This window comes from Pongo abelii, chromosome 8 (genome assembly GCF_028885655.2).
Source record: "Pongo abelii isolate AG06213 chromosome 8, NHGRI_mPonAbe1-v2.0_pri, whole genome shotgun sequence".
In the NCBI taxonomy this organism is placed as follows: domain Eukaryota; kingdom Metazoa; phylum Chordata; class Mammalia; order Primates; family Hominidae; genus Pongo; species Pongo abelii.
The window spans coordinates 103,567,009-103,579,423 of record NC_071993.2 but is presented as its reverse complement, the minus strand read 5'-3'; the positions used below and the strand labels follow the sequence as shown (position 1 = coordinate 103,579,423).

The 12,415-nt window shown below is 43.6% G+C and overlaps 1 protein-coding gene across 1 annotated transcript in view; it reads left to right on the top strand.

Moving 5' to 3' along the window:
- The window catches only part of PIK3AP1 (phosphoinositide-3-kinase adaptor protein 1), a 127,313-nt gene extending 115,106 nt beyond the window's left edge, over positions 1-12,207 (top strand). Inside the window, exons 15-17 of the mRNA XM_024254222.3 lie at positions 1,242-1,312; positions 3,256-3,374; positions 9,886-12,207. Coding sequence (XP_024109990.1) covers positions 1,242-1,312; positions 3,256-3,374; positions 9,886-9,943 — 248 coding nt within the window. The 3' untranslated portion in view covers positions 9,944-12,207. The remainder of the gene's footprint in view (positions 1-1,241; positions 1,313-3,255; positions 3,375-9,885) is intronic.
- Positions 12,208-12,415: the final 208 nt, after the last annotated feature.

Here is a 12,415-nt window from a genome sequence, read left to right as displayed (position 1 = left end):
GATGCCCTGAAAGTTCTATTGGATGGTACTATTCTAATGGTACAGGTGATAAATTCCCAACTGAAAAGCCTCAAGTGCCTAAACTCACAGTCACAATTCTGACCGTGAACATAAATTATACTTTTGAGGGCCAGGCATGGTGGCTCACACCTGTAATCCCAGCTCTTTGGGAGGCTGAGGTGGGCAGATCATGAGGTCAGGAGTTTGAGACCAGCCTGGCCAACATGATGAAACGCTGTCTCTACTAAAAATACAAAAATTAGCCAGGCGTGCTGGCACGTGCCTGTAGTCCCAGCTACTTGGGAGGCTGAGGCAGGAGAATCCCTTGAATCTGGGAGGCGGAGGTTGCAGTGAGCCAAGATCGTGCCACTGCACTCCAGCCTGGGTAACAGAGCAAAACTCAGTCTTGGGGAAAAAAAAATTATACTTTTGAGTGTGTACTTTGCATTTTGTCTTGTGTCAAAGGGTCTGGCCCCTTATTACAAGGTGTGTCTGCATGGGTGATACATACCTGTTTGCTAGAATTCCTAAGTAAAAAACTGCAGCAACAAAGTTAGTTTGCAGATTTTAGAAATACCACTGAAGAGCTGAGAATCAGAACACCTTTGCTGTCTTGTCCTTCAAATTGGAGCACTAATATCAAACAGGATTTTCATAGGGGTTAAATGGCAATCACATTTTCAAAGCCCTCAGTCAATGGTAGCAGTAATGCCAAAGTTAGTCATCAAAAAGTGAATAATTTTGTTTCACGCTGAAAGAAAAACTGAACTCTAATAAAATGGTATAAAGCTGGACATAGTGGCACACACTTGTAATCCTGGCACTTTGAGAGGCTGAGGCAGGAGGATCGCTTGAGCCCAAGAGTTGAAGACCAGCCTGCTCAACAGAGTGAGATCCTGTTGCTACAAAAAACAAAAAAAAAACAAAAAAAAAAACAAAAAAAAATTTGCTAGGTGTGGTGGCACACACCTGTAGTCCCAGCTGCTTAGGGGGCTAAGGCAGGAGGATCGTTTGTGTCCAGGAGTTTGAGGCTACCGTGAGCTGTGATCATGCCACTGCACTCTAGCAAGACCCTTGTCTCTAAAAAAACAAAAAGTATAAGATGGCCAAAGTTTGAAGAACCGCATACTTACAGCTTATGTATTATTTATATCAATAAAACTAAATAAGTTCTAGAGTTCTCTATTTTATTTTAGCCTGAAGGAATCCTCAATCCGGCTGATTTTCTTTCTACCCTTTAGGTAGCACGAGTAACCGCTCCAGCACCCGGAGCCTCCTCAGTGTGAGCAGCGGGATGGAAGGGGACAACGAGGTGAGAGCTGGGACTCCACCCCACTTATCTTGTCCTAGGGGTCATTTCATCGCAAGAGATAGAAACCCAGGTGAAAGGAGCCAGGCACAAAAGGTTTCCATTTATATGAAATGCCAGAGTGGGCAAATCCACAGAGACAGTTTGCAGATTGGTGGTTGCCAGGGGCTGGAGGGAGGAGGAATGGGAAGAAACTGCTTAATGGGGACAGGTGTATTAGGGTTCTCTAGAGGGACAGAACGTGTGTGTGTGTGTGTGTGTGTGTGTGTGTGTGTGTGTGTGTGTAAGAAACTGCTTAATGGGGACAGGTGTATTAGGGTTCTCTAGAGGGACAGAACGTGTGTGTGTGTGTGTGTGTGTGTGTGTGGTTGCCAGGGGCTGGAGGGAGGAGGAATGGGAAGAAACTGCTTAATGGGGCAGGTGTATTAGGGTTCTCTAGAGGGACAGAACGTGTGTGTGTGTGTGTGTGTGTGTGTGTGTGTGTGTGTAAGAAACTGCTTAATGGGGACAGGTGTATTAGGGTTCTCTAGAGGGACAGAACGTGTGTGTGTGTGTGTGTGTGTGTGTGTGTGTGTGGTTGCCAGGGGCTGGAGGGAGGAGGAATGGGAAGAAACTGCTTAATGGGGACAGGTGTATTAGGGTTCTCTAGAGGGACAGAACGTGTGTGTGTGTGTGTGTGTGTGTGTGTGTGTGTATTAAGTAGTATTAACTCACACAATCACAGAGTCCCACAAGAGGCCGCCTGCAAGCTGAGGAGCAAGGAAGCCAGTCCGAGTCCCCAAAACTGGAGAACTTGGAGTCCAGTGTTTGAGGGCATGAAGCATGCAGCATGGGAGAAAGATGTAGGCTGGGAGGCGAAGCCAGTCTCTCCTTTTCACATTTTTCTTCCTGCTTTATATTGGCTGGCAGCTGACTAGATGGTGCCCACGCAGATTAAGGGTGGGTCTGCCTTCCCCAGCCCACTGACTCAAATGTTAATCTCCTTTGGCAACACCCTCACAGACACACCCAGGATCGATACTTTGCATCCTTCAATCCAATCAAGTTGACAGTCAGTATTCACCATCACACAGGGTTTCTTTTTGGGGTGATGAAAATGTTTTAAGACTAGATAGAGGTTGCACAACATTGTAAATACACTCAATGCCACTGAATTGTCCACTTTAAAATGGTTAAGTTTATGTTAACTTCACCTCAATAAATAGAAAAGAAGGAAAGAAAGGAAGGAAGGAAATAGACAGCTGGAAATCCACTCTTACTAGTGAAACCAAAAGGGGCATCTGTGGGAAGGAGCAGGTGAGTCTCAGGGGATCCAGGGTTAGGGGCCATGCTCCGGGTCTGGATTAGGAGCTGCAGGACCTGCCAGAGGGAGCCGGGGTCACTGTTCTGTGTATCCCAGGCCCAAAAGCTCTTTGGTCTCTGCTTCTCTTTGCACATCCGCTTTCTTTCCCCTCACACCGCTGCCTTCTGCTTCTCCACAGTCCCCTGAGTCCACTAGGCCTCCGAGCAGGGAGTAAGTTGCTGCTTTAGGTTGAGGCCCCATTCCAAGTTGGCCCAATTTGGGACGTGTGTCTAGCTTGATCCAGGGACCAGTGGCTGGGACAAGCAGGAGGGGCCACATGAGTCACTGCCAACTCTGAAGCCTTCTGAGAAGAGTCCTTGGGTGGGCATTTCTAATAAGCTTCCATGTGATGCTGATGCTGACCGGCCACAGAACACACTTTGAGTAGCAAAGAATTAGAATTCAGGCAATTAATGATCATTGGGGCCAGACTGTCTCCCTCAGTGACTTCAGGAGGAAATGGAAAGCTGGGTTGATTATCAATTTGCGAACAACCTTCAGCCCCAGCCTAAGGAGGACCAAGGGGCTTTTGAGTTATGGTTGTCCAGCTATACTGGTTGCTGAATGTAGTTTTCGCCTTTCTTTCTCGTCTTGTTTGCTGTAGGACAATGAAGTCCCTGAGGTTACCAGAAGTCGCAGTCCAGGCCCCCCACAAGTGGATGGGACACCCACCATGTCCCTCGAGAGACCCCCCAGGGTGCCTCCGAGAGCTGCCTCACAGAGGTAACATCAAAACTGATACGAAATTTTTCCCTTATCTCTGAATCCTAGGGGAGAATAGGATTTGGAAACACCTAAGATGACTAAAGAATAAGCACAGAGCTGGGCGCAGTGGCTCATGCCTGTAATCCCAGCACTTTGGGAGGCCAAGGCGGGCGGATCACAGGGTCCAGAGATCGAGACCATCCTGGCTAACATGGTGATACCCCATCTCTACTAAAAATACAAAAAATTAGCCGAGCATGATGGCACATGTCTATAGTCCCAGCTACTTGGGAGGCTTAGGCAGGAGAATTGCTTGAACCCGGGAGGCAGAGATTGCAGTGAGCAGAGATCATGCCACTGCACTCTAGCCTGGGTGACAGAGAGAGACTTTGTCTCAAAAAAAAGAATAAGCACAGAGCTAATTGAAATGCCTGCTCCATTGGACACATTTCAGTGTGGACCCTTCGTTAATTTAAGTGATGCATTATTTAGTTGCAAATACTTTAAATAGCAAATGCAATGTTTCATAAATGAAATACATTGAAAAATGCCAACTTTTAAAATCATTTTTATCTGTTTGGCTAGAATTCAACTCTCCAATAACTAATTCCCTTGGCTGGACTGTAGGGACAGTGCCTTTTGGGGAACAGAAAATATGAAGGAATTGGAAATGAAAATGCAGGTGACAGGCTACATCGTATGGTGGTGGGAAGCCTGACTCTAGAGCCCCACTACCTGGGGTCAAGTCTCTAGCAGCTATTTGCAAACTTGCAAGAACTATTTAACTTTCATGTATTTCAATTTCCTTTTTTTTTTTTTTTTTTGAGATAGATGCTTGTTCTGTTACCCAGGCTGGAGTGCAGTGGTGTGATCTCGGCTCACTGCAACCTCCGCCTCCTGGGTTCAAATGATTCTCCTGCCTCAGCCTCCCGAGTAGCTGGGATTACAGGTACCTGCCACCACGCCCGGCTAATTTTTGTATTTTTAGTAGAGACAGGGTTTTGCCATGTTGACCAGGCTGGCCTCGAACTCCTGACCTCAGGTAATCTGCTCGCCTCAGCCTCCCAAAGTGCTGGGATTACAGACATGAGCCACCATGCCCGGCCTCAATTTCCTTGTCTATAAAATGGGGATAATAACAGAACTTCCTGCAGAATCATAAGCATTGAGTTCTTGGCCTATAGTAAGAACTCAGCAATATAAGTCATTTCTTTTTTTTAAACAGGAGAGGAGTTAATATCTAGGGATTTGGAGATGAGCATTAGACTAAAGAATTTGACTAATTTACTAGATTTTGATGTATGCCTTTGTTTATATGATACTTGGGCCTCTGGTAGGAACCTTTTTATGGTTCGGTCTTGTGGAGTAACGGAAAAAGTAGTCACAGCTAGCTGTGTGTCCACAGATGCAGAAAGGAGCCCTTGGGAATAAAAGCCAAGGCTTGTCTTAGGAGTTAACTCTTTGATGTTTAAAATAAAATGTTCATGTGTTGATGGGGCATGATGAAGGAGGAAGCTTTTCTTCAACCAGGGTTGTGTTTTGTTTTGATTTTTGCATTTTGAAACTTTCAGATGAAGCTCATCAGTGGAATTTGTTGAGAAAGTGCAACAAGGAGGCCTTTCTTATGGTTTTCTGGAAAGAGAGGCTGGCTCTGTGCTAAGGATCTTTCCATTTCTCCCTTTGCTATTTATCACTTTCTCATGTGCTCCCAGCAACATTTGTGTGTTGGCACTTGCTACTCAAACATCGCCCAGGCCCAAGCTGTGCCACACCCACCGGGCATGCTTTCCTGGTGTAGACTGGAAGGCATGGATTAGAATATTAGTCCTGGAAGGAAGCTTAGCAGTAATCTAGTCCCATCCCCGAATTTGCATTGTGCTCTGTTGCTTGAAAATTATTACATAGTTGGTGATTGGAGGGCTTACCAAGAGCAGTGATGGTGATAAATGCTGTTATTTATTGAGACTTACTATATGGCAGATATTCGGTTAAACATACTAAATGCATTATCCTGTTTAATTCTCTCCACAATCCTAAGAGGTAGGTATTTAGTGTTATCCCATTTTGCAGATGTAGAAACTGGGGCTTGAGATTGGGCTGAGACTTGCTCTGTGTGGCAAACCTGCCAGACTTCATCTCATAGGCATTGTTTTATACCTCTCCAAGAAAGTCTAAGTATTAGGGGAGGAGGTTCAAGATCCAAGGCCTTTTATTCCTGAAGATGAGGACTTTGGAGGCAGTTGTCTAATTGTACCAAGACAAAAGAGTTGTCAAGTTTAAAACTTTAGCTACAAGGTTTTGGTAGGATTTTGTTAACAGAAGAGAAAGAGAAAACAACCGGGGAAACAGGTTCCAAAAATTAAAGGATAGAAACTAGGAAGCATGTAAATGTGTAAAAAGAGATGGTGGTTGAGTTGTTTGGGGAGTCTGGAAGCATGTTGTGATAGAGATGGGGAGAGAAAAGGAGGAAAACATTTTTTGCTAAAGAAACAATGCTTACAAAGCAGTTTGTAATTGATAGAACTTGGGGTTTGGGTGCATTTTTGGTGTGAAAAAGACGTGCGAGTATGCAATTTTCACAATAAAATATGGGGATATTTGAGCAGATAATAAAATGGGACTCTCTCCAGAATGACTTCAATGTTTGACCTGCTTACAGACAGGATTGAAGGCTGATCTTGGTGTCCTAGACTCCACTGTCAGATCTGGGAATCAGCGTCTCTTCTCTGCCCGTGTTCTAACCTCCCTGCTAACCCCTGGCCCAAACCAAACAGCACTGGTGGTACAGCCTCCATCCCACTCCATCCCGGTTCTGGTCCTTGCCTCTGCTCTCTCTACATGCTATCACAGAGCTTGAATTGCCACCAGCAGACAAAGACCCCAAGTCTCCATCTCCATCTCAGCCTTCTCTTTCCTGCAGTTGACTGGGGATCTTCACTCAGGGACCCCACCAATATCGCAAACATAGCCTGTGCAAAACTGAACTCATCAGCCCACCTACCATTCTCTACGCCAAACTGCCTTCTTCTCATGAGTTCCCAGCCTGAGACAGTGGGACCATTCTCTCCCTTCCCCAAGCCCCAAACCTGGGAGTCATCCTCGATACCTGCCCCACTCACAGCTCTCATATCCAGTGTCTTCAGGCTCTGTCCGTTCTGCTGCTCTTTCAGCTGTCAGATCCACCCTCCTTTCCATCTGCCAGTGCCTAAGTTCATTCTTGAAGGCCCACACTTACCTCCCTTCCTCCAGTCACTCCCTCCTCCACATTGCAGCCAGAGTGTCCTTTCTAGAACAGGAATAGCTGATGATGCCATTGCCTGGCATAAAAGCCTTCACGTTTAATTCTGTGTATTTCAGCATTCTTTGGCTCTGCCTAGCTCAAGTCCTACCCCTCTCCTGTATTCACCGATGATCTGCCACTTCAGCATTCCCAGTGAGCTCTGCCACTCTGTACTGTTTCTTTGCCCAATCTGTTCCTTTTGCCTGGAATGCTGTCTTCCTACTCCCTTCTACTCTCTGCTTTGAAAATTCCTATACATCCTTTAGGACTCAGTTCAAACATCACCTCCTCTGTGAAGCCCTCCCTAATGTTCCCATGCAGAGTGAATCTTCTTTTGGTTTCCCAAGCACTTCTATTATATTCTGTACTCTGATAATACACTCCGTGTTGCAACCCTTGTGTAGATGTGTCTCCTCAATGAATGGCGAACCTGTGAGACACCATTTTTGATTTTTAATTTTTTTCCTTCTATCCCTAGTGCCTGGCAGAGTAACTGGCACATACTAGGAACTTAAAAGATACTCACTGTATTAAGTGAATGGATGGAAGGATAGATTGGTACTGTTTGGGTTGGACTTCCGGAGCTCTTAAAAAAGTAGCCATCAAGTCATCTACCACAATATGCAGGGGGGTTATAGATGAGTGAAAGAAACTTCACACTCTTGGCCAGGCACAGTGGCTCATGCCTGTAATCCCAGCACTTTGGGAGGCCGAGGCAGGGAGGAGGGATTCCTTGAGCTCAGGAGTTTGAGACCAGCCTGGGCAACTTGGCAAAACCGCATCTCTACCAAAAAAAAAAAAAAAAAATTAGCCAGGTGTGGTGGTGTGTGCCTGTAGTCTCAGGTACTTGAGAGGCTGAGGTGGGCGAATTGCTTGAGCCTGGGAGGTTGAGGTTGTAGTAAGCTGTGATTGCGCCATTGCATTCCAGCCTAGATGACAGAGTGAGACCGTGTCTCAAAAAAACACAAAAAACAAAACAAACAAAACCCACTATAATTATAGGTCTGAAATTATAAATAAGTTTCCTTGAGATGTAGCTTCCAATCTTTAGGTGGAGTTGTTCCTCAGAATGAAACCTAGAGAGGGTATGCCCATGGGCCCACCCCAACTGCACAGTGTGGCAGCAGAAAGACGAAGAGGGGCCGGGAGGAAATCATGGTTGTCTTTGTGGTAGAAGATAAAATGTAAGGCTCATGGGGCATACCTGGGGAACAGATTTCAAAATAGATCTTTAATCATCATTATCATATTATTAGCTTTACTTGTTGTGTGCCTACTCCAAGCCAGAAACTGCTACCTACTTTCCTACTGTCATCTCCAAGCCTCACATGGTACTCCCACGTAGGGATCTTTACCTCTGTTTGGCAGATGAGAAAACAACTGCAGAGGTGTTGAACTTGCACACACAGAGATATATGCATAAATGTCTATGCTATATGTTCCTGTAGGTTCTGAACCTCCCCTATCAAAATGCTCCGTAGAGTTTACTGATTTTTGCCTATTGTCCGTCTCATCCACACACTTGCATCATCTTGAGGGCCTACTCCATGACCACTTTACTTGCTGTTATATTCCATACCCAGGAGTGGATATAAAGTAAATTAGTGTTTGTTGAAAGAAAGAAAGAGTGAAAGAAAGGTGGCAGAGAGGTGGGCAGGCTAAATTTGCTTAGGTAAAAGTGGTATCATGCCCTTTGGCTTTCTCCTATAACCCCAAACTCACAGGGCAGGCTGAAGAGATAGAAGGAGGCCATCCTTTTGTTTTCATGGTATAAAGCTCACTCACTCAGTGACAACCATACAAAGCCATCTAATCCTGGGACTAGGGCGGGACCTCCCAAGGTTGTCTGTGATTCTTATTTTCTGCTCCTGCCTCCCTCTCTTGCTCCTGAGGCAGCCCCTCTTTTCCCAACTCAGTTGTCATTTCCTTGACTTACACAAACCTTGCATTCAAGACACATTTAGTACATATTTACTCATTGATTCAATCAATCCTCAAGTATGCAACTCCAGGGTGGCACAGTTCAATTATAGCACCTAACAAAGCTCTTTTTCTTGACTTATTGACTTTCTTCCAAGGGAATTAAATATTGGTTTTACAGTACACACGTGGAAATGCCATCTGTAATCCTTGAACCTGTCTGTAAATAGACTCACCCTAGTCTACCTGGAATGTCATTTAAGACTGTTCAAAAACCATACAGAATAACATGGAGGGAAGTTTCTAGGAAGGCAGATGCAGAGTTGGGGTAACAGTTGGGATAACAGTTATCTCATGAGGAAGCAGTCATGAGAAGCAGGCTTTAGAAATTCCAATTCCTCTCTCAACAGATCTCCCTACTACAGTGTGTCTCCCAAGTGGCTATTAGAATTGCTGGTGTTTTAAAACCTAGGTTTTACTATTATTTAGGTATGGCAAAGTCAACAGCTCAGGAGACAACTGCCATTGAAAAGATAGTTTGTTATACTCACAGATCCCAAAACAGGGGTACATCAACCCATAGGGGGCTACATGGGGAAGCATGAGGGCCACTGAGGAGGCAGAGGAGCAGGGGAAAATGTGGACAAGAGCTTTTATTGTGGTTTCCATGGGACAAAACAGGTGAGCCTGGGTGAGATTTAGAATTGGCTGGTTTGAATAATTTCACTGGCTATGAGGCATAAGGGCTGACTCTAGTTGTCTGGTACCTGGCCTTGGGTGATAAGGGCAAGTGGATGGTGGCCCCATAAAGTGGAGTGTGAAAGCCCCATAGAGGAGGTGGTTGGGGCATGCATCTGGACTGGTTGGTTTGCATACAAAAGGTATATTTAGCACTGGAAGGCAGGTAGCTTGTTTGCTGTTTCTAGGAATTAGCTTATCCTGGGAGGGGCAGTCTCTCTAGGGTCAGCAAGGCCCCAAGATGGCAAAACATCAGATAATGAAAGGGTTGGTGAGGACAGCTGTTTGGGGAGGGAAACTATTCAAAAGCTTTGTGGCTTGAGTCCTATCCTCTAGAGCTTAGAATGCAATGGGTCTGGGATGGATCCTTTGAATTGGTATTTTTAAAAGCTCCACTGGTGTTTCTAATGTGCCGCCAGGATTGCAAGCCACAGCTAGCATGCGTGTCACTCATACATTCATATGTGTGTCCTGTCTCATTGAGGATTGTGTCCTTTGCATAGTATACCAAGTTTGCAACAAATTGTGCATTCCTAAGAACTATTTAATCAAATTAGTTTTTAAATAGAGCTGCCTTATCTTTCATTTTAGGCCTCCGACCAGGGAGACCTTCCATCCTCCTCCACCTGTTCCACCCAGAGGACGCTGATTCCACCTCCTAAAACCTGCCTACTTCAGGACTTTAAGACTCACAGTCTTCAGCCTGTTAATGATGTCTTCATGTTGAGTTTTACAGCACGACTGTTGACCTTAAGATCCATTCTCATTGCTGATAATGCTGCAGCCCTGCTGGTTTGGGCTTGCCTCGAAGATTTTATTAAGGCACGAAGAAGTGAAAAACTAAGGGCTTTATTCACCATCACCAAGTGTATCGAACCATATACTTGTTTGCCAAAAGGATGAAGACTTAATCGAAATACTTACCTCTAATTTGCCATATCAGAAGGCTAAAAAGAATGATCATAAATGTACTTCACCAGTGATTTTACTGAAATGCACTTATATTAGTCTTTATGTATTTGCTAGTTCAGCCTCATTTCTAGAAGAGGTTATAGTGTAAGACTTGTAGTATTCAAGTAAGAAGATAAGTGACCTAATTTTAAAATAATTCTTCTACTTTTTCTGTATATTCAGCAGGGTATTTAAGTGCTAGGGCTGGTCACACACAACAAACTGAAAAAGACTAGAGAGGGATTAGTATAAACTCCTCTTATACAGAAGGCAAATCTGAGGTTCCACGGAAGTCTGGAACCAAGACTGAATTCAGTTGGTTAAATAAAGAGGTTAGTCTAGACTGGGCCTGCTCATTCTAGGTCACCACATTTTCCATCTCCAAATAGCCAGGCCCTCTCTCCCTCAAGAAATGCCCAGATGTAGAAATTCATCAGTGCCTATTGGTCTTCCAGAATTTTCCATCTTCCATATCTCCCAGGCATGAGACTACCAAGTTTGTTTGTTTTCTTTTCAGTTTGGGAATTTATACTTCAGTATGGTTTCAACGCAGTTATGTTTCCAGAGAACATCTAGAAGTCATTGGAAACCAGAAGCTGGGGATTCCAGGGACCCCACTTAGTGCTCTATTTCCTTTATAGGTTTTATTTCTGGTCATAGAGAGAGGAGGACCTTTGACTTTTTCTTCCTTGAGGGTTCTGAGGAGGAAAAACAAACCTCAAATAGAAATACAGTCAGCCTTTCAAATCCATGGGTTCTGTGTCTGTGGATTCAACCAACCTTGGATCAAAAATATTTGAAAAAAAATCTACAAAGTTTCAAAAAGCAAAACTTGAATTTGCTGCATGTCAAGAACTATGCTGAATTCATGTAAATATAGTGATGTGTAGGCATTGTATTAGATATTATAAGAAATCTAGAAATGATTTAAAGCATACAGGAAGATGTGCATAGGTTATATGCAAATACTATGCCATTTTATATATGGGACTTGAGCATTTGTGGATTTTGATATTGGGGGATCCTGGAACCAATCCCCCATGGATACCAAAGTACGACTGTAGTTATCTATTTTTTACATACTTATTATTACCACCATGCTCAGTAAGTCCATTTTTGCATGGAATATGGAGCCTTAAAATATGTCATGAATTTGGAGTCCCTGGCACATAAATCTACCTTCAAATCAGAGGTCCTTAACGATGCCTAAACATACAGTAAAATTAGAATCAGAACTATTTCTTTAAAAAATATTCAAAATGTGTTTGCTTCCCATGGGATTATTCTCTATCCCACACGAATGTAAAAAATCCACATTAATGATCCATTTAAGTACAGTTTTATTGGGTCCTTTTCTAATGATTAAAGGTTCTTTCTCAATTTCATTCCTCAGTCCTGCAAATAAGGACTCATACTGAAGAGTACTGAAACAAGGACTCTTAACAGCTTCTGGAATCTTGGGTTTTGTTTTTGTTTTTTGACATAAAATACACTATTGGCCATGTCCATCACGAGAGTGTTTGTAGTAATTAATTACCTTGTACAGGGCCTGGCACTTAGTAGCATTCTTCAGATGTTCCCTCAGTGATCCTTTTACTCTCCTTGTCACTTATTTGGGAGAAATAGGGGCACGTGAGATAAGAAGAAGAATTTTGATGTTGGTATGCTTGCCCTGTTACTTATAGACAGTCTTCATCATAGGCAAACTTGAATTTGATTAAAAATAGGGCTGGGAAGAATATTCAATAACTGTAAGCCCCCTTTTGGATGCCAAATTTAGAATTTTGTACATTCTCTGATGAACAAGCATTTAGATCGTAACATGGTAAAGCCTATTACCAGCCAATGTTGTTAGCATCTTTGTATGCACATCACTGTTTGTGCAATATATGAATATTTTGTTGCATTGTATTCTCATATAAAACTAAGTAGAAAACATAAAATTGAAGTTGCTGATGACAAGCCTGTGTCTCATGAATGTGATACACTTGAGACACGGATGGAACTGATCAGGAGTGCCAAGTCAAAAGCGGCAGATCTTAAGCCCTCACTGGTTGTTCCTTTAACATCCAAAATGGTTGGTTATATGTAAAAGAAGAAAATGAAAGAATTTGGATGAAACACTGGGACTGTGTTATCAAAGAATGTCTGTAGTGATGAGGTGAAAATT